The 22,196-nt window shown below is 34.1% G+C and overlaps 3 protein-coding genes across 3 annotated transcripts; all 3 read left to right on the top strand.

Moving 5' to 3' along the window:
* The first annotated feature begins 269 nt into the window (after positions 1-269).
* On the top strand, positions 270-3,856 carry LOC127256477 (protein HOTHEAD-like). Its single transcript, XM_051282504.1, has 4 exons — positions 270-357; positions 473-1,114; positions 1,830-2,751; positions 3,765-3,856. Exons 1-4 carry the CDS (start codon positions 279-281, stop codon positions 3,805-3,807), a joined length of 1,686 nt encoding a protein of 561 aa, XP_051138461.1. The 5' UTR covers positions 270-278; the 3' UTR covers positions 3,808-3,856.
* Positions 3,857-4,645: 789 nt separating this feature from the next.
* LOC127256476 (arginine--tRNA ligase, chloroplastic/mitochondrial-like) lies at positions 4,646-14,000 on the top strand. Its single transcript, XM_051282502.1, is given in 20 exon segments — positions 4,646-4,824; positions 5,656-5,717; positions 5,903-6,042; positions 8,284-8,359; positions 8,454-8,555; positions 8,644-8,859; positions 9,128-9,205; positions 9,678-9,761; positions 9,926-10,030; positions 10,336-10,514; positions 10,786-10,870; positions 10,951-11,137; positions 11,239-11,308; positions 11,531-11,600; positions 11,736-11,801; positions 11,804-11,827; positions 11,942-12,010; positions 12,108-12,206; positions 12,307-12,422; positions 13,564-14,000. Coding segments are annotated over 18 exon segments (1,770 nt in total). The 5' UTR covers positions 4,646-4,824; positions 5,656-5,708; the 3' UTR covers positions 12,418-12,422; positions 13,564-14,000.
* Positions 14,001-18,662: 4,662 nt separating this feature from the next.
* On the top strand, positions 18,663-21,919 carry LOC127256359 (protein HOTHEAD-like). The gene is made up of 5 exons (XM_051282334.1): positions 18,663-18,756; positions 18,913-19,557; positions 19,738-20,129; positions 21,042-21,580; positions 21,685-21,919. The coding sequence occupies exons 1-5, from the start codon at positions 18,687-18,689 to the stop codon at positions 21,722-21,724; spliced, it is 1,686 nt and encodes a 561-aa protein (XP_051138291.1). The 5' UTR covers positions 18,663-18,686; the 3' UTR covers positions 21,725-21,919.
* The last annotated feature ends 277 nt before the right edge of the window (positions 21,920-22,196 follow it).

The following is a 22,196-nucleotide window of genomic DNA, read 5'->3' as shown; positions in this document are numbered from 1 at the left end:
AAACTGTAAGAAGACCACAAGCAATAATGTATCTCTATATATATATATATTTATTTATTGTATGTTAATGTCATCAGAATACACATAAATAACAAACAACAGACCTCTCCCCACCTATCTCTCTCAACTTTCTTCCTCATTAATTATTACACTATCCATATATATACATATATAAATAAATAAATAAATAAATATATATATATATATATATAACATAGTGTATTATATATAACAATTTCTCAATTTAAAAATCTATATTGTAAGAAATAATCGTGAATATGATTTTTCCAAAGTGCTCTACAATTGCTGCTTCTTTCGCCATTTTCTTCTTCCTTGCTTTATCTTATGCTGAGAAAGGTCCGTACACATTCTTATATGACATATAAATATATATAAAATAATTAATTCAAATAAAAAATTTAATCAATCAATTAAATTTTTTTTTTTTTTTTTTTTTTTAATGCGATGAAAGCTCCATACTCATTTGTGAAAGAAGCCACGGCGGCTCCGGCGGCGGAGTACTACGACTACATAGTCGCCGGCGGCGGAGCCGCCGGCTGCGCACTGGCGGCGACGCTCTCGGCTTCCGCAAAAGTACTTTTGTTAGAGCGAGGCGGCTCACCGTACGAGAATTCGAACGTAACCGACCTCGCCGGATTTGGGATGTCGCTCGCCGACACGTCGCCAACCTCTGCCGCGCAACAATTCACCTCCGCCGACGGCGTCTTCAACCACCGCGCCCGCGTGCTCGGCGGCGGCTCCGCCATCAATGCCGGGTTCCACGTACGCGCTAGCCACGAGTACGTGCGCGGCGCGGGGTGGTACCCGGCGCTCGTGCGGGAGTCGTACGAGTGGGTCGAGCGGAAATTGGTGTTCCGGCCGCGGGTTGTGCCGTGGCAGGCGGCGGTGCGCGGCGGGTTGCTTGAGGCCGGAGTGCGGCCGGATAGAGGTTTCACGTACGAGCATTTGGTCGGGACGAAAGTCGGAGGAACCATAGTCGATGAAAACGGATACCGGCATACCGCCGCGGATTTATTGGAGTATGCAGATTCAGCCAAGACGGCCGTGTTTTTACACGCAACTGTGGATAAGATATTATTCAACACATCATATGGTAATAACCACAAGTAACACTAACAAAAACTCAATTATTTAAGGAATTCTATCTATAATTTCATTAACCTTTTAACTTGGTAAATAATTTCATCGATAATTTTAAAAAAGTCAATAATAATTCCATTACAATCCGTCACTAATTCCATCGGTAATAGTGACGGAAAAAATTCGGTAAGTAATTATATATATTTTGCAGCTATTTTTCAGAAGATTATTAATCCTAGTATTATTCTCACATTTATAATACTCAAATAAGGCTTCATATGTTCAATTTTATTCTTGGTTTTTTTGTTTTTAATCAACTTTTATTTGATGCAAAAGTTATTAATTCTTTTGACCAAAATTATATTAATTTTTTTTTTTTTTTTATTGTTATATGTCAAACTTATACACAATATATTTATAATAAATTATTTTATCGCTCATAGTTTTATTCTATATATTTTAAGAAATAATAATAATTTTGCTACTTTTTTTTTTTACTTATTCTCTCTCTATATATTTTTTTCTATTGAACTTTTTTCTTAATACTCTTATTTTATTTTTTATCTATACAATTTTAATAACAAAATATCATTATTTTTTAATTTTCATGTACAAATAAAACCACATAAGTTTTTGGATTGAGAAAGTATTGTTCAAATATAATATTAAAATTTTAATTCTTTTATTGAAAATATCGTATCAACTAATAATAATTTTTTTTTTTACAGAAAAAAGACCAAAGGCTTATGGAGTAATGTTTAAGGACTCTTCCGGTACTCATCACTCGGCTTACCTTAACAACGGGCCGAAAAATGAGATTATACTATCGGCCGGGGCATTAGGCAGCCCACAACTTTTGATGCTAAGCGGGCTCGGGCCGGCCGAGCATCTCAAGTCCCACGGAATCGCCGTAATAATGGAGCAACCGATGGTCGGTCGAGGCATGGCCGATAACCCTAGGAACACGATCGTCGTTCCTACACTTAAGCCAATGGCAAAATCCTTAGGACAAGTTGTTGGAGTAACCGATATCGGGTGCTACATTTTAACGTTTAGTGGCTTCTTCGAACAACCTTCAACTCAAACAATAATAGCTCAAGAATACGCGAGGCTCGCAAACCAAACAAAAAATACGCGTACGGAGACAAGACTTCCGGAACCTTCCGAGTTTCAAGTAGGGCACATTTTGGAAAAGGTTGCCGGACCTTTCTCGTCGGGGCATTTGGAGCTCCGTAGCCGGGATCCAAATGACAATCCAAAAGTTACGTTCAACTATTTTGAGGATCGTCGTGACTTAGAGAGGTGCGTCAAGGGCATGAAAATTATAAAAAAAGTGATTGAATCTGATCCTACGACGTTTCTTCAGTACCCTTTTAGCTCGTTTCAAGCTCTGATTGAATTGAATTTGGCAATTCCCTCTAACACGAGGCCGAGACAGGCGGCACGGCGGGGTCCCGCCGTGTCCCTCGAGCAATTTTGTAAGGAGACCGTAATGACGGTGTGGCATTACCATGGAGGGTGTCAGGTGGATCGGGTTGTGGATAGGGACTATAAGGTAATCGGCGTCGATGCTTTGCGCGTAGTTGATGGATCCACCTTTAACTACTCTCCGGGAACCAATCCTCAGGCCACGGTCATGATGCTCGGGAGGTAATGTCGAATTACGTTCTCGGTTTTTAAATTTATTTACGTATATTTTCTCAAGTTGTATCAAATATCTAATTTTTATTTAAAATATTACATGCAAAATTTATTTTTTATACAAAACATCAGTCTATTTATAATATATAAAAATATATATTTTTTCTTTTAACTTTTTATTATTTTCTAAATATTTTAAAAAAAATCGTAACACTTCCAAAATATATATATACACAATTTTAATGTCTTTAATGGGTGATTTATATATGTATATATATATATATATTATTTATACAGTATTTGAATGCGATAGAGATACTATGTATGATATGAAATGACGTATATTTATAAAAAAAATATATTATATATATAGAATTAAATAATAAAAAGTGAAAATAATGAAGAATAGATAAAGCTTAATTTTGAAATTTAAAATAAAAAATAAAAATTGAAAATAATATTTTGAATAAAATCTTAATATTACTTTCCTCTATCTGTGCTGATTTTTTCGAAAAACACCGCTTAAATTTTCATAATGCACTATTCAATTGTTACTGATAGCACTAATCATAAGTTCATATAGCACTACTGATGTGTTTATTTGGAAGATTGGATTTTAAATCTACAATTCATCACATTTTTTTTTTCCAAAAAATCAAATCAAATACTTATTTTTTATTTTTTAAATTAAACTAAAAATTAATTTTACATTCAAAATATCACATCAAACACTTATTAAAATCACATCATACAACTATTCAAATTCAGAATTTTTACTATTTAAATCTTAACTCAAAATCCAAATCCTCAAACAAACACACCCCAACTTTCGCAGAACACCAAATATGCTTTTATTTCAAGAGTACAATACTGTTTGTACTAAAGATTAATCTTCTGGATATTTACTTTGTATTTTTTAAAAAAATAAACACGATTGATGTCTAAGTAACCGAAGCATATATAGCCTTAATTGCAATATATATATATATATTTTATATGACATGGATCGACTAATTATGCAGATATATGGGACATAAGCTTCTTCAAGAACGATCCAAGTTATAAAAGAGGGCTTATCGAAGCAATATTATATACACGAGGGTTTAATAGTGAAAAAATATATGATTACAAAGAATTATAAGATATGAATAATCGATACAATTAATATTTACTGTTGTCGTATATGTTACTGTTGTATAGTAATACACACTTGGAAATAAGTATTAGTGACATGCATTTTATTTACATATGTGTCAGATATGTAAATTTTAATAATATTTACGGACAATTTATACAAGTAATGTTTTTCATTTATTTATAAACTAACCCCTAAACACAAGTTTAGAAGTGTCAATTCTTGTTTTCAGGTTTGTGTTCGCATCGAATTGAGCTATAGTGTAACAAAATTATCAAATTTAAAGTCCAATACATTAAATCACTTAACATGGGCTTAATAATATTACTGATAGCTCAAATAATTACATTTAACTCACAATTGATTTTTAATTCAACTAAAAGGAATAGTTTCGTAAGGGACCATTTGGTAGTGTAGAGATTGGATTTGTGACTGTGAGGTCATAGGTTCAAAAGCTCGGCTCAAAGTCACATGCCATACATGATTCACCTAATATGACTTACTGCGGATTCCCACACTGTAAGTGAGAGTACTACATTTATAAAGGTGTGTTCAATTAAATAAATTATGATAATACATTTTTTTTTTAATATATAATATTTATATAAAAAATACATCAACCCAGAATACTAATCAAACAAACTCTCGCAAGTCTGTGCGACTGATTTGCAAAGCATTAAGTTCTGCCGGTTCGCGGTGAGTACAGCGGCCGCGGGTTTCCACACTTTTTTTTTTTTCTTTTTATCTTTTATTTTAATAAAATAACGCAAGAGCTAATCCACTTGAAACCCTAGGCACCCGGGCCGGGCTTCGGGCTGACCCGCATCGCCGCGTTGAAATCGAGTACTCGACCGCATCGCGCGCCACGAATTCCTCGCTTCCGCCGGTCTTCGCTCCGCCGCAGCTCCGTCGCCTCTGTTTCCTCCCTTCTCATTTTGGTGTCAACGGTGAGACCGTATTTTGTTGCTGGGCCCGTATGCTACTGCGTTGATTTATGTTAATTTGCTTACAAGTGATGATAATCAGTCATGGAGTTTTGATTGTAGAATGTTAAAAGTGGGATAGGAATGCTGGAACTTAGGTTTATACTGAGATGGTATATTTATAACTTGATTTTGTTTGCTTTTTCTTTCTTTATTTTTTTTTTTTTCGTTACGATCATCTCTGTAATTGGGGCACTTTTTTACTGTCTTTTTTTTCCTCAGAAAATTCTAACTGGCAATACAGTAATGTTGCTTGTATTTTATGAGAGCTAATGGTGCAACTATTTAGAATAAACGGAAACTTTCATTAGCGGGGAACGGTTAGGGTGCTGAATTCGAAGAATCAGTACCCGTAATATAATATATACAAACAACACACAGTTTTATTATATACAACACACAGCTGTGTATAATAATGACGGGTGATGTTACTTTATAATTATAGCGTGCTGTATAACAGGACGTGGTGTGCTAAAATCAATTAGTATTTGTGATGTATAAGACTATAGCACTTGCCGTAAGTTGATGTGTTGTTGGTTCATGATTACAAGTGTGTTGTATAACTGTATGTGGTGTGCTAAGTATTGATTGTGCTGTATAATACTATAGCATGTGCTGTTAGTTCATGTGCTATATTTGTATTATATGAATGCATACGGTGTACTGCCGGTAATAACACCGTGTGCTGCGGTGAATTGTCAGCAGCACTGCAGCCGCCGCCTTCATTAGTTTTTGTTTTATGTGTGCAAAAGTTCGTTCTTTCCATAATTATTTTGTTTTCATGAAACTTAACAGGTACTCTTATTAATTCCTGCAGACCTTTTCTCAGTGCTAAGACATCGTCGAGTATGGCAACTGTAAGTTCTCAAACATTGCACTGATGTTTCATTTCTTTAGAAAATCACGGATGTAAACAGTCAAAAGGTAACTATGATCATGTTAAACATGTTCATATTTCATATGGATTTACTGGACCTATGAAAGCCAAGTCAGCCTAGGACTGCCATTCCTGTCATAAACCTGGTTTGATATCGTGAAACAGGACGAAAACATCCGTGGAAGTGTTAGGCAACAACTTGCTAAGTTGTTTGAAGAATCTTTGAGAGTTACAGTTCCTGAGGAGTTGGATGTGGATCCTCTCATTGCTCCATGCCAAAATGCTAAATTTGGTGACTACCAATGGTATTGTTCATTCACTCTCATTCACAATTTCTTTTTGTTTTTACGTATTGAAAAAAACAGCGTGTGCCTCTGAATTGGTTGTAACATCCCAAAATTTTTATAGAAATGTCACAAGCCAACACCGAAACAACAAGACGTACCGTGTCTCGATGCCAAGACTAAAATATAATAAAAATAAGTGCAAACATTTTGTTCGGCGGAAGTCATAAAATATTTTCACCAACATCCACAATTACTTTAAAATATGTAATTGTAGAAGGTCATGCATGCTTTATAATAGTCTATTGCTATGATGCATCAAGTTGACGAAGATCTTAGATTCTAACTCTGCATTGAAGAAAGTACAAGCATTAGCAAGAGCTTAGTAAGGAATTAAATATACAATGCATGAAATAAATTACCAACAATAAGTGTTAGCCAAGCAACAACTACAACTATCCGAAATCTACGGGTCACTTAATTGATCAACCAACTTGCCAAGTAACCGCTAAACCTAGTCAAATCAACGGCTCACACAATTATTAATTAACTTGCCAAAATGGCTAAATCTAGCTAAATCCATGGCTATCACAATTTATCAATCGAATTGCCAATGAATGGTTAAGTTTAGTCAAATTCATGACTTACACAATTAACCAATCGATTTGTCAATCAACGATTAGGTTTAGCCAAATCCACGGCTTGTACAATTTATCAATCGACTTGTCAATCATCAGCTAAGTCTATCTAAATCCACGGCTTACACAATTTACCAATCGACTTACCAATCAATGGTTAAGTCTAGTCACATATACGATCTATGTAATTTACCAATCCACTTGCCAATCAATGGCTAAGTCTAGCCAAATTGACGGCTTATACAATTTATCAATCGATTTTCCAATCAACGACTAAGTCTAGCCAAATCCATGACTTATACAATTTATCAATCGACTTGCCAGTCAACGGCTAAGTCTAGCCAAATTCACGACTTATACATTTTACCAATCAACTTGTCAATCAACAACTAAATCTAGCCAAATACACGGCTAATACAATTTAGAATCGACTTGCCAATCAACGACTAAGTCTAGCCAAATCCACGAGTTATACAATTTTCAATCGACTTGCCAATCTACGGCTAAGTCTAACCAAATCCACGGCTTATACAATATATCAATCGACTTGCCAAGCAATGACTAAGTGTTACCAAAATCCACGGCTTATACAATTTATCAGTCGATTTGCTAATCAACGGCTAAGTCTAGCCAAATTCACGGCTTATATAATTTATCAACCGATTTGCCAATCATCGGCTAAGTTTAGTCAAATCTACGGTTTATACAATTTATCAATAATTATTTGTCCACCAACCGAATCAATAACCCAATAAACAATTTATCATATACACTATATATCACATCAACTCAATTTAGCAATTAGTAGTATCATATCACAACAAGTTCACCATATATCACAAAGACATAATCATGACGGTCCATTCATTTCAAACGTGCATAATTTAACTCTTTACCTTAATCGTAGGCTTATCTCGCCCAATGAAAACATGACACAACTCCAAGCCGGACGGGACCTCCGGACAATCGTAAAAATCAACTTAAAATGAAATTGAGTGATTCCCTAATCTCCCATGAACCTTATCCGCTGTTGGAGTATGAAATAGGAGAGAAGGGAGGGTTGAAGGCGTTTTTAATACATCAAAATATGCAAAACATGCTTTTTAAAATCTTTTGACCGTACAGTGACCATACGACCTGGACATTAAGACATTGTTTGTGTTGTAACTCACTCGTCCTATCTCTGATTGACCTCTCGTTTATGGCAACAGATAGCTAACTCAAATTTCTATCTATTTTTATAATTCAGATCAATTTGATCTATACACGATTTTTTTTTATGGTGAATTTTGGAAGTTAACAGTTGTGATATAAATTCTTTAACATACAACTTTTACTAAATTGAACATATCTCTTTTGCCCAATATTATGAATCTTTGTAAATGGCATTGAAAAGATAACTTGAAGGCCTATCTAATGAGATCAAATTCACTCACAAAAAATAAAAACTCAAAAGTATGTATCCAATCAAAATGAACATATTGACAATGGTTAAAACAATCAAATTCATTAAACATCTAATGAGATGATTCTGTTATGGGTTGGGTATTACACTGGTGGCGTAGGCAATCATGTCGACCTTATTTGTGATTACTCATTGTGGATTTTTTTCTTCTTGAAACAGCAATAATGCGATGTCTTTGTGGTCGAAAATTAAAGGAAAGGGCACGCAGTTCAGAGGCCCTCAACCAATAGGACAGGTGTGGACAATTATACAGTCTTTCTTTTAATTCTCAGGTAATTACACATTTAGTGTTGGCATGAATTGCATGTTTGCTTGTGTTTGCATCATAGGCCATTATGAAGAATCTTCCTGCATCAGAGATGATAGATTCCTGCTCAATTGCCGGAGCTGGCTTCGTAAATGTTGTGCTATCCCATCGATGGATTGCTAAAGTAATTTCATCATTGCCCAAATTTAAAGTGAAATATTCTAATCTCCTGTGAAAGATCTCTCTATGATATTATTACCCAAATGGTGCAGAACATTCAAAAGATGCTAATTGATGGGATTGAAACATGGTCACCTAAGCTCCCTGTTAAAAGGGCCATAGTTGATTTTTCATCACCAAACATAGCGAAAGAAATGCATGTTGGTCACTTAAGATCAACAATAATTGGAGATACTCTGGCCAGGATGTTGGAGTATTCAAATGTGGAGGTTCTTCGAAGAAACCATGTTGGAGACTGGGGGACACAGGTATTAGCTACTGCTGCCTGTAATTGTAGTAGTCATTCAGGTTGAAAATCATTGATAGTCGAAATTGGGAATTTCTTAGCTTTCCATAATCTTTTTGTTCTAATTTTTATATTTTTGTTTCCTCCAAGCAAACAACATTTTTGATTTCTTATTTTTCCTTGATGTTGATACAAAGCACTTTTAAAGATTAGATTCAAAATTTCCTGGAAACGAGTTTTGTTCATTGTAAGCATATCATGTGCGCTGATGTTGGCTTAGTGCTTTCCAGTTTGGTATGCTTATTGAACACCTGTTTGATGCATTTCCACATGGGGAAGTTAGTGATCAAGCCATTGGAGACCTGGAGGTGAGGTGAAATAATTTAGTACTCTTCTGTCCTTAATCTTATCTTGTGGATTTACATTGTCCTTTAGACACTTGCATAGGGAGTGCATGTAATTTCTGTATGTAGATAAAATACTGATTTAGTGACTTATTGTGCTTCATTAACTGCGTTACTTGTATTTGTCCGGTGGAATCATATAATACACCTCCATTTTTACTAGTACCCTATCAGAGAACAACTTCTGTATGTAAAGATAAACATTTTTTTTTTTTTTTTAAAAAAATTGCATTATGTATTATCAAATCCAAAGGTAATCTTATTCATCACCTCTCTCTCTCTCTCTAGAACACTATCCAGTCACCAATATAATTTGATTTCCATCTTCGGAATGTTAGGTGAATTCCCACACCATGTTATAGACGATAAATATCCGAGCTTTTTATTTATTTTTGACTGTTTCATACGCTCCTATTTATGACCTTTTGCTTTTCAGACGTTCTACAAGGCTTCAAAGCAGAGATTTGATAGTGATCCTGCTTTCAAGGAGAGGGCTCAACAGGCTGTAGTCAATCTTCAGGTAAATGTCTGGGTTGCTTAACGATTGTTGTGGGCTCAACAGGCTGTAGTCAATCTTCTAGAGCAATATTCAAGAAGAAATAATCATCTCAGTTTCTCAGTTTTGTGTTGAACTGCAGCTGTCTGTTTATACTTTTTATACATGATGCTGTATCTATGTTGCAGGCTGGAGATGAGAGATACCGTAATGCATGGGCTCAAATTTGTGAAATTAGTCGAAGAGGATTTGAAAGGGTTTATCAACGTCTTTGTGTTCATTTAGAGGAAAAGGTATTCGAGGAACTTCTCTTTAGGTTGCTAGTGCTTCCCATTTGAAGCTTTGGGAAGATATTTTCTGCATTATGTGATCCCTAGAGGGGTAATGTTCCAATTAATACATTGTAGTTCTGGCGATTCAGGCAATACTTAATTTGTCTGTTCAGCTGCGATGGAATATCCATCGAGTTAGCCGTTAAGCAATTTTCACTCTTCACCAGAGATGAACCATTTACAATTTATAGGGATATGTCTATAATGTTTGTGCTTGTGTTTTCAGCTTCTGCTAAATGTGTTTTTTTTTTTTTTCTCATCTTCAGGGGGAAAGTTTCTACAATCCCTATATACCTGGGACTCTTAAGTTACTGAATGAAAAAGGATTAATTCAAGATAGTGAAGGTGCTCGGGTAATTGTCATTGAAGGTAAAAATATACCGTTTATTGTCGTCAAGAGGGATGGTGGATACAACTATGCCTCAACTGATCTTGCTGCTTTATGGTGAGTCTGTTTTTTGTTTATTTACGTCACGTGTACTTCCAAGTATTTTCACTTTTTTTTTTAGATCATCAGTTCAATGAACTTTTATATGACTGTCTCCACATGCTTCTAATATTGTTGCCATTAATATTTATAATCATCTTGCTCGATCTGATGCATTGCACCAATCATTTCTTGATCTCAAAACCTGCACTTGTAGTTTGTAAGCTCTTCTGCTGCAAAAACGATATAAAATGCTTTTACTTCAAGATCCACGCTGTGCAACTTATAGGTATCGAATAAATGAGGAAAAGGCCGAGTGGATTATATATTTAACTGACGTTGGTCAGCGGGAGCACTTCGAAATGTTATTTACAGTAAGTATGAGCTTCTGATGTATGGCATGCCTCTATATGTCGATACGTGCGGCAAAAAAACCTATCTGCAATATTCTCAGGCTGCCAAGTTAGCTGGTTGGCTTCCAGCAGAGGATAATAAATATCCTAAAGCTATCCATGTAGGTTTTGGGCTTGTCCTAGGCGAGGACGGGAAGCGATTCCGTACTCGCAGTACTGAAACTGTAAAATTGGTTGATTTACTTGATGAAGCCAAAAATAAATGCAAAGCTGCTCTAATCGAAAGAGGTAAATATGCTGTTATAACTATGTTAAACTCTTTCTATATATTGCACAAACTACTCGTGGAGTGAAATTCGAAATTGACGAGTGGTTCAATTATATCCCAGGTAAAGATAAAGAGTGGAGCGAAGAGGAGCTTGATAAAACTGCTGAAGCAGTTGGATATGGTGCCGTTAAGTGAGTAATCTTCAGATATTATCTATATGAATGATATCTGCCAGATGCTTTATTTAGTTCTATTTTTGAGCAATACTTAAACATTTTCATGTGCTATTTGCCTATTTTGTTCGGTTTGATAGGAATGTTACACTACTCTTCCGTTTTTGCTTTATTTAATTTTACAAAATTTTGATGAATGTATTTCATTTATTTATTTTTCACATGTTTGTGCAAAAACAGATACGCCGATCTCAAGAACAACAGGACTACCAACTACACCTTTAGTTTTGACCAAATGCTCAACGACAAGGTATGCATTTTTCCGTTCCTCTAGAAATGAATTGCTGCATTGTCGAAGATAATGAATACCTCTTGTTGGCTTTTTATTTTTTAGTGTTTGGATAATTAATTTTTATCTTATTCATCGTTTCTTTATTTGAATCAGGGAAATACTGCTGTGTATTTGCTGTATGCACATGCTCGGATCTGCTCTATTATCCGGAAATCGGGTAAAAAGACATAGAAGAATTGATAAAGGTAACCAACCAGTCCTCTTTCCCTTGCTAGAAACTTTAGATTTTACAATGTAGTTCTTGCATCATTCTCATTTTTGTAATGTCTGCTTTCACACGATGTTATTTACGTGGACAGACGGGAACTCTAGACCTAGCTCATCCCGACGAACGTGTATTAGGACTTCATCTGCTCCAGTTTGCTGAGGTAAAATTTATTTTCACAGTGTCAGCTTGATCTTAGGATCCTCTTCTTCATGGCATCAAAATCTTTACTTACTGTGTGTTTGTGTGGTGTGTTTCAGAGAGTTGAAGAGGCTTGCAACAATCTGCTACCCAATGTGTTGTGTGAATATTTGTACAATTTATCAGAAGATTTCACAAGATTCTACACCAACTGCCAGGTATGAGTGAAATAAATAAATGATATATATATATATATATATATTTACACATACATATGTATAAAATTGAGCCATTTTGCATGATTATTATTATTTGCAGGTTGTGGGATCAGCAGAGGAGACAAGCCGGCTGCTACTTTGCGAAGCTACAGCACGTGTCATGCGCACGTGCTTCCATTTACTCGGAATCACTCCCGTTTACAAAATTTAATGGCGGTTAGTGTTCTAATTTGATCCAATTACTTAAATTTTAAAATTATAGTAATGCAATATTACGTAATAAAAATATAAAATCCAAAACTATGAATTGTCTGAAACTAAGTCACGGAGATGATCCGAGAGTATAAGTTATCTTGAAATTAATCACAAAACCTATTTTGAAAATATGAATTGTCTTAAAAAAAAAAAAAAAAAAAAGTCATGAAAATAGTTTGAAAGTAAGAGTTATCTCAAAATCAATCACAATAATATTCTGAAAGTAAGAGTTATCTCAAAATCAATCACAATAATATTCTGAAAGTATAAATTGTCATAGTTAAATATCTATGGATTGGTATTCCAAATCCAAAGGTAGGCCAAGTTGGAGTTTGAACCGGGTAAACGAATATTGATGTGTTGTTTGCATTTTATTTAATTTTACAATAAATATATATGACAATATCTGAACATAACAAACTTTTTGGAGTTTGATAATTTTTCTGGAGCATTAACTCCAATTTAGTGTTTAGAATTAATATTTTTGCATGTGAAATACGTCACTGTAGGAGCTTCACTAATGAAGCCAACTTGAATTTAAAAATTTTGAAGGAAATCTTATATGATTGTTTATTTATTTATTCTCTCCAATAGGAAGTTATTGAAAATATATATATATATCTACTCAATAACTTCAATGTATATCAGTTCGATCGCTGCTGGAGAATTTTCACTCCCATATACCTACAAGCATGGCAAAGTAATGAAATCAATTAGAATCATCCATAAATATTTGCATATTTTACTAAATTTACAACTATATATATATATGTAACAGTTATTTGAATGTAATACTTCGTCCGTCCACCTATAAGAGTCTCACATTTATCTTTTGCATCATTGTACTTAATATTATAAATATTTTTATATTTGTATAATTTTTTTACAAATATTCTTCTATTAGAAGTATTTTTGTCATTTTTTCTTAATTTGTACTATGTTTTTATATAATAATTAATATTTAAAGATCAAACACGCAAAAAGTAAAAGTAAATAGAACTCTTAGAGCCAAGAGAGTTAGTATTATATTTAGTGATAAAGTAATTTATCAAATTCATTAAACAAGAATCTCATCAATTTTTTGTAAAACCATTTTCTGTAGCTCCGTATGCTTTCGTGAGGGAAGGTACTTCGGCGCTGCCGGAGGAGTACTCCGACTACATAGTCGGCGGCGGCGGCACCGCCGGAACACCGCTTGCCGCCACACTCTCCACCGCATCGGCGAAAGTGGTGATCCTAGAGAATATAAAATAGTGAATGTGTGTAGTTGTTGTGTAATTTTTTATGTCCCACATCGGAAGTAGATATAAAGGCAGGGACATTGGCTCCTATAAATTGACCATTTTGAATCCTATTTTAGAAGATGACAACAAGTCTTTTTTTTTTTAGTAACTAGAGAGAGTGAAATTGAGATTGATGAGTTGTTGTGAGGAGGGTTTTGCAATTTTATTCGTGCAAAAATTGTAATAAATATTTTAGTGGATTATCCCGTTTTTAGATCGTGGATGTAGGTCTGTTGTGAGACCAAACCACGTTAAATTCTCGTGTATTGTTATTTTTTTTTTCTCTCTTCCCTTGTGTGTTCCTAACAAGTGGTATTAAAGCGATAGCGATGTCATTTTTGAGCGAGGTCTTGGCAAATGGGGGAGAGAAGGAGCAGGAGGCGTTTCGAGAGAAGTTGACGGCACGCTATCCGCAGCAGGTTCCGACAACACACCAAATTTCTGCCAGAAAGGTCGGTTCTGCCTGATTGAGTTCTTGACTTTATTTTTTAGCCTCAGTTTATTTGGTTGTTGGAAGTGCTTGTATATTGGAGATTTATTAAGCACTATGTCCACTACTTTGAAATATGAGGTTTCGCTCTTTGATGGGAAAAATGATTTTACTATGTGGCAAAGCACAATTCAAGACTATTTGGTGCAGCAAGGTCTTGATGTTGCCTTGGAAGATGTAAATCCAGAAGGTATGAAAGAAGGTGATTGAAGTATGATCCGGAAAAGGCTGTTAGCACGATTCGATTGACACTCACCCCGCAGATAAAGGTTATTGTGTTGACGGAAACATCGCCGAAGAAGTTGTGGGATACTTTGGAGAGTAAATTTGCCACGGAGACGTTGACTAACTGTCTGATTATGAAGATGGATCTATACTCTTTGAAGATGGAGGAAAGAGGTAATATAATTGACCATACTAACAAGTTTAATGAGCTAGTATGTCGACTGTTGAATACATGAGAGAAAATTAAAGAAGAAAAGCAAGCATTGCTCTTGTTAGCTTCATTGCCCAAACCCTACAAACCGTTGCTGCAATCAATGTTAGTTGGAAAAACTACATTGAAATTGAATGAGACGATAAAGGTTTTGAAGAAGAATGACAAGATAATGGAAAGTGAAGGCGCTTCAAAGGAGGGTCAACTACTAGCTGTGGAGAGTTCTGAAAGAGGGAGGAAAATGAAGAGTGACCGTGGTGGAAGATCGAAATCTCGGCCGAGAGATTACATCTTTGTTGAGTGTCATTATTGTGGAGAGTTTGGTCACATTCAAAATCGCTGTCGACTTTTTAAAGAAGACTTGAGAAGTTTGAGAAATTTGAAGGGTAAGTCGAAAGTTGAAAACTCTGCGAACGTGGTCAATTATGAAGGTGATTTACTTCTTTTAAATACAAATCCTGTTGAGAATTCTAATTGGGTGATGGATTCTGCTGCCGATGTCCATATATGTAAAGATCAAGCTTTATTTGATACTTTGCATACAAAGAGAGATTTTGGCTATATCAATATGGGGAATAAGATGAAGCAGCAAATTGAAGACATTGGAAGAGTTCGCTTGAAGCTCCACAATGGTAATGTCAAAACAATTTTTAATGTGAGGTATGTGCCTATTGTTGGAGCTAATGCTATTTCATTGGGCGAGTTGATTTCACATGGGCATAGATATGTTGGCACTAAAAATCTATGCAAAGTGTACAAGGGTGACAATTTGATTATGCAAGGGAGGAAGAAACAAAACAACATCTATTATCTAGATGGATGCGTCTGGCGAGCAAATGTGGAGAGCAACAATGATATGAAGAATCGGAAAATCAAGAAGAGAGTTCATTTTTCTGACATGGTCGAAATATGTGAGACTACGGGAAGATGGAGGATTTGTTGTATAACTTTTCATGTCCCACATTAAAAGTAGATAAAAAAATAGGGGCATTGACTCCTATAAATACCCATTTGGGTCATATTTTAGAAGATGACAATAAGATTTTTTCTTTAGTAACTAGAGAGGGTAAAACTGAAATCGGTGAGTTATTGTGAGGAGGGTTTTGCAATTTTATCCGTGCAAAAATTGTAATAAATATTTTAGTGGATTATCCCGTTTTGGAATCATAGATGTAAGTCTGTTGTGAGACCGAACCATGTTAAATTCTCGTGTCTTGTTATTTTATTTTTCTATCTCTTCTCTTGTATGTTCCCAACAGTGGTGTATTAATATTCTTGGAGAAACGTGAGAGAAAAAAAGTAAGAAGAACAAAATCGGTATTTGTGAGTTTTTATATTTAGGCAAAATATTTATTAGATGTGATTTTTTTTTTTTTTTTTTTTTACGAGAAATTAACACCTCTTTATTGGAGGTCATTATATTTATAATAAATAAATGAATATATATACAATGAAGATTGGGTCAGGAGCACATGGTTTTACATAAAATAACATATGTTAGAATTTTTGAAGTGAAAATGTAAAATTTTATGTGAAATTTTGTATTCAAAATGAGTATTGTATGTAAATGTTTTTGAGATTAAATAATTATTAGATATAATATTTTCTTATGAACATTACAAGTTAGATGTAATAGTATTTATTTTTAAAATATGAGATATTAAATGGTAAATAAATAAATATAGACTAATGGGGTTGGGAGGCCAAACCCCAAGTCAAACCAACATTTTAAGTCCTCTCTATTAAATTTCACACACACACACACACATTTATATATTATAAAATGTTCATGGTCTTTTATATAATACTCCCCCTCCCTTCTCTTACAATGTATATATTTATTTTTGGCGCGATATTTAAAAAATAATAGTATTTTAATTATAGTGAGTAATTAATAGTAGTGTAATGACATTTTTACCTTTACTTTTTTTTGTGTAAAAGTAATGATGTGATATAAAGTAAGGATATTTATGGAAAACGTAAGGTATTTAATGAAATATTTTCTAGTTGGAGGGAGGAAGTATTTTATTATGAGGGACCATGCATTTTAACTCAAATTCTCTATTCAATTTCATAATATAAATTGCCATATTTGGTAGTTATGCCGAACCTAAAATAATATATAGACCACTACTACTGTATAACAGAATTGAATTATTAATGGTGCATTATGAGATATAATTTTTTTTTTTATATATATATATATTTTATATAAAAATTACAATATTATTTGAAACTTAATGTGATTCAAATAATAGTTGTAACTTGATACAATTACGATTTGTTTGGAATTGGGTCTATGCACACAATTTGAGTCTATATAACAATGGTTTGATATAATATTTTGTGATAAAAAAATAACGTGAGAATTGCGATTGTATATATATAAAAGAAAGGTTACAAAATATGAGAATGCAACCCTTGATATACCTATGCTTTGCGAAGATGAAATCCAAAATGAAAAGTGAGTTTTAATTCTAACACTCCCAGAAAATTAGACTATAGTTGCAGTAAAAAAAAGTCACGATTTTAATACAAATTGATAATTTTTTTACTAAAAAGTTACGGAAAAATATACGAAATCATTTCCGTGGAATTTTGCAAGTCACTACTTTTTTTTTAAGTAGTGACATTTATGTGACAATAAGTTACATAATTATACCATGACATGTCCGTGACTTTATATAGAAACAGAAGCTGCAAAAAAAAAAAAAAAATTCGTGAATATTTTATAATTGTGACATTTTCGTGACAATAAGTTACAAATTAATACCATTACACCCCCGTGACTTTATATTAACGAAAGTCTTTAATAAGCTTTGTGTTATGTGTGAATGAGGATTCGTTGAATTCTTGAGAATCCGTAGAAGTTCTATATTTTGACAACTCATTTTAAACAAGCTAATAATTGCAACTTGAAATCTAATATAATGAACATCTTAATGTAGATAAACTTTTATACCCATAGAAGTACTGGAGAAACACAATTTCAACCAACCTTTTGATTACATATCTTTAATTTGGATGTAGATTTTAGACTCACATTATTTATCATTTTATTCTCTTAATATCAAAGCAAAATCTATTTTTTACTTAAAAGTATTATATAAATATTACTTTTTATACAAAATATTAAGCTATATCAAATTTCAATCCAGTTTGTATTTAAAATTTGAATATTAATTATTTATCAAAATATAGTTGAGGAAAAAAAAACTTCTGTTACTATCTTATAATACAAATTACAAATATAATAATATTTATATAATAAATTGTACACAAATAATAATATTTTTAATGTTATGTATAATGGCGCAAAATGTACATGAAATTCTTAGTTACCAGATGAAGGGAGTATTTTATTTAAAATATCAAATCCAATATCTATTTATAGTACTTATTCTATTATATAAAAAAAAAATATTCTCTTTGCTTATTTGCTTATTATATATAAAAAAATGTTTATTTCCCTTTTTACTAAAAAATTATACTACCTTTTTCATTTATTATTATTATTTTTAACTGCTTTTTATATATATATTTTTATTATCAAAGCCGAAAAGTACACACTAAATTAAAATTCATACTCAAATAAAAAAAGAATTGGTGTATTTATTCTGTGAAATAGTTTGACTGAATATTTTTTTATATGAATGTATAAAAAATTGTCTAGATAATATAAAATTAATGAATATGTGTAATATATTAATTTTTTTAAAAAAAAATATAATTTTTTTCACAAAAAGAAAACACCCCATCTTTTTACACACTAGCCCAAAATATAAATCAAATACATATTTTTTATTTAAATTATTATTTCTCAAAAAACAACCCAAGTATCAAAATACTCCAAAACTAGAATAAACAAACCCTAAACTATTGAAGCAAATCTGGCCTCTCTCTCTCTCTCTCTCTCTCTCTCTCTCTCTCTCTCTCTCTATATATATATATATATATATATAGATATATATATCGATGATAAAACACATACAAAAAAATATAACATTTTCTAAGATATGGGGTTTCCCACTCTCCCTTCTTTAATAGGAATATTCTTCCTTATTGCTTCGGGCTTTGCTGAAAAAGGTCTGTTTCGTTCTCAAGAATCCAATTTTATGTTCCAATGTCCCTTAAAAAATAATAACAAACAAATAAAAATCTTTCGATTAATAAAATAATAATTACAATTTTATCGACGTGCTAACCCTATAATTTGCTATTACATTTCTCCTAAAACTGCAGCTCCATATTCTTTCGTGAGAGAAGGTACCTCCGCGCCGCCGGTAGAGTACTCCGACTACATAGTCGTCGGCGGCGGCACCGCCGGAACGCCGCTTGCCGCCACACTCTCCGCCGCCACGGCGAAAGTGTTGCTCCTCGAGAGGGGCGGGCAGCCGTACGGAAACCCGTCGGTCACCAACATAAATGGCTTCGGACGGACCCTAGCGGACCCCTCGCCGACGTCGCCGGCGCAGCAGTTCGTAACCGCCGACGGAGTTTTCAACAACCGGCCGCGAATTTTGGGCGGCGGCACCGCAGTTAACGCCGGATTCTATTCGCGCGCCGAGCCGGAGTTTTTGAGCCGGCTGGGATTGGAGCCGCGGCTGGTGGAGGAGTCGTATAGGTGGGTGGAGGATAAGATAGTTTTCCGGCCGCTTGTCCGGCAATGGCAGGCCGGGTTCCGAGGGGGGCTGGTGGAGGCCGGGGTGGTTCCGGACAGAGGATTTACGTACGAGCATTTGATGGGGACGAAAGTTGGGGGGACAATTTTTGATGAGAATGGGACGAGGCATAGTGCAGCTGATTTATTGGAGTATGCGAATTCGAACAACATTGTTGTTTATTTGAATTCGATTGTGCAGAAGATACTGTTTCGAACATCACCAGGTCAGGTTTATCAATATACTATTTTATCATAGAGTATATATATATATATATTGTTTATTTAGTCATAAGAATCAATTTTTTATTATAATAAAAGTAATTACACAAATATTGTTATAATAATATTATAAGACAGTATCAATTTATTTATTTATTTTTTAAATTCATGGTTACTTTATACAGGGCAAAAGCCTAAGGCCATTGGAGTAATCTTTAAAGACTCGGCTGGTGTCCTGCATGAGGCAAGATTAAACAATGGGTCATCAAATGAGATCATTGTAGCCTCTGGTGCATTAGGTAGCCCACCTCTATTGATGATGAGCGGTATTGGGCCGGGCCGACAACTTCAGGCCCATCAAATACCGATCGTATTGAGACAACCATATGTCGGCCGAAATATGGTCGACAATCCTTTCAACGGAGTTATATTTCCTTCCCGTAGGCAATTGGAATATTCTTTGGTCGAGGTTGCCGGATTACCCGACACTAACAATTATCTCGAATCAATTAGTATGTCCTTAAACTTTTCAGCACTTCATGCGTCGGCCCAAAATTACGCAAAAATAGCAAATACGGTATGTGCGCAATTTCAATATTACTTATGTGCACGAAGGCGGCGGTTACGGTGGCACACCGTGTGCTGGCAGACTGCACTAGGATTGGCGAAAATACATAACAGTATCGTATCGAAATTTTCAATATATATTAAAATTTTCGGTATGGTATCGATATATACTGTTTATATCGAAAATTTTAATTTCGGTACGATACCTGTATATACAGTTTATACCGAAAATTTTGATTTCGGTACGATACCGGTATATACCGATTATACCGAAAATATAATTTTAAATTTCAAAATAATTAAAAAAAATAATAAATATCACCATTCTCCACGGCAAAAATATTATTATGAAAAAATCAATAAATTTTCAATAGTTACATATTTTTTGTTATGATTTTTAAAAAAGTTAATAACTATTATTTATATTAATAATTAAATTATTTAATAAAAATAATATCGATATGGTATTATACCGAAATATCGAACTTTCCGAAAATTCATAATGATACCGTACCGAAAACTTCGATACGATATCCATACAATACCGAAATTTTTGGTATTTTCGACATGATGCGGTACGATAAGTCGGTATTTCGATATGTTCGGTAAATTTCTCCATCCTTAGATTGCACACTGTATGTATTTATATAATACAAATATAACATATGAACTAACATCACATGCAATAGTTTCATATAACACACACAACAGTTATTTCAGCACACTAAGTATTGTTATAAAGCGCACTTATAATTATAAATAAACAACACATGACTTTATTATATATACACAACATGTGCGGTGTATAATAAGATTTTGTGTTGTTTGTATATATTACGAGTACTGATTAGAACGGTACTGATTTTTCAAATTCAGCAAATACTTTCCATAAATATTCATTACATTGTATACAATTTCTCAGACATTACCTACTTTCGAAATTCCCAATAACATCTACTTACCGAGTGGAGTCAATACGACGACACCGTTCCAAGCGGGACAATTGCTAGAGAAGATTAAGACACCTTTCTCGAAGGGCGATATAGAGCTTGAGAATCGAGATCCGGATAGGACTCAAAGGGTAACATTCAACTACTTGAAGGACTCTAGGGATGTCGCAAGTTGTGTCGAAGGCCTTAAGATCATCAAAAGGGTTACGGAGTCTAATTCGCTATCATCATTCCGATACCCTTTAGCCTCATTTACGACGTACTTGGCATTAGGATTGGCATTTCCCACCAACTTGAACGTAAAACGCTTGTCGTCATTGTACTCTCTCTCGCATTATTGTGTGGATACGGTGAGAACGACGTGGCATTACCATGGAGGGTGCCAAGCGGGTAAGGTCGTCGACCGTGACTACAAGGTCATCGGCGTGGATGCATTGCGCGTTGTCGATGCATCAACGTATGATCAGTCTCCGGGAACTAATCCTCAAGCCACAATTATGATGCTCGGAAGGTAATTCATCATCTCTTAGTTGTTATTATTATTATTATTTGGTATATTATACAAAATATTTATGGACGAGTTTAAGTTTTGACATAATTTTTCCATGCTTACAGGTATATGGGAATAAAAATTCTCCAACAACGGTCGAACTAATATATAATATATAAGTTTATTAAGTTCTAAACATTTTCAATAAATTACTATTGGAGGGGATGAATAAATAATCATAAATAATTTTCTTTAAATTTTATATGCAAGCTGGTTTTATATTTCCCTTCTCGTGTATGAACAAGATAAAAGAATTATTAATAATTATTATTGTTGTTGTTGTTGTCGTAGTCGTCTTAATTTATCCAACTCCCAATTAGATATATACGTACATATATAGACTTGCCAACACCAATGGATTTCATCCTTGCATTTTATACATCGCTACACCCACAAACAAATGTTAATATAGATCAAACATAACACATGCACTCATTTATTTGTCCTCCTCAATAGAGATTTGCGCGGTCAAGGAAATCTTCAAGTTCTACATTCTTCAGCTCATATTTCAGCCGGCACTTAAATTTGCTCACATCCATAATTAACGATCTAGGTAGCACACTGTGTTGTTGTCGAA

The sequence above is a fragment of the Andrographis paniculata genome, unplaced genomic scaffold (genome assembly GCF_009805555.1).
Source record: "Andrographis paniculata isolate CXL003 unplaced genomic scaffold, ASM980555v1 Contig55END, whole genome shotgun sequence".
Taxonomy (NCBI): domain Eukaryota; kingdom Viridiplantae; phylum Streptophyta; class Magnoliopsida; order Lamiales; family Acanthaceae; genus Andrographis; species Andrographis paniculata.
This window is presented reverse-complemented; position numbering and strand designations above follow the sequence as displayed.

Coding starts and splice junctions, on each gene's coding strand:
- LOC127256477 (XM_051282504.1), top strand. CDS start 279: ATGATTTTTCCAAAGTGCTCTACAATTGCTGCTTCTTTCGCCATTTTC. Junction 358..472: donor TTTATCTTATGCTGAGAAAG/GTCCGTACACAT, acceptor ATGCGATGAAAG/CTCCATACTCATTTGTGAAA. Junction 2,752..3,764: donor ACGGTCATGATGCTCGGGAG/GTAATGTCGAAT, acceptor CTAATTATGCAG/ATATATGGGACATAAGCTTC.
- LOC127256359 (XM_051282334.1), top strand. CDS start 18,687: ATGGGGTTTCCCACTCTCCCTTCTTTAATAGGAATATTCTTCCTTATT. Junction 18,757..18,912: donor TTCGGGCTTTGCTGAAAAAG/GTCTGTTTCGTT, acceptor CTAAAACTGCAG/CTCCATATTCTTTCGTGAGA. Junction 21,581..21,684: donor ACAATTATGATGCTCGGAAG/GTAATTCATCAT, acceptor CCATGCTTACAG/GTATATGGGAATAAAAATTC.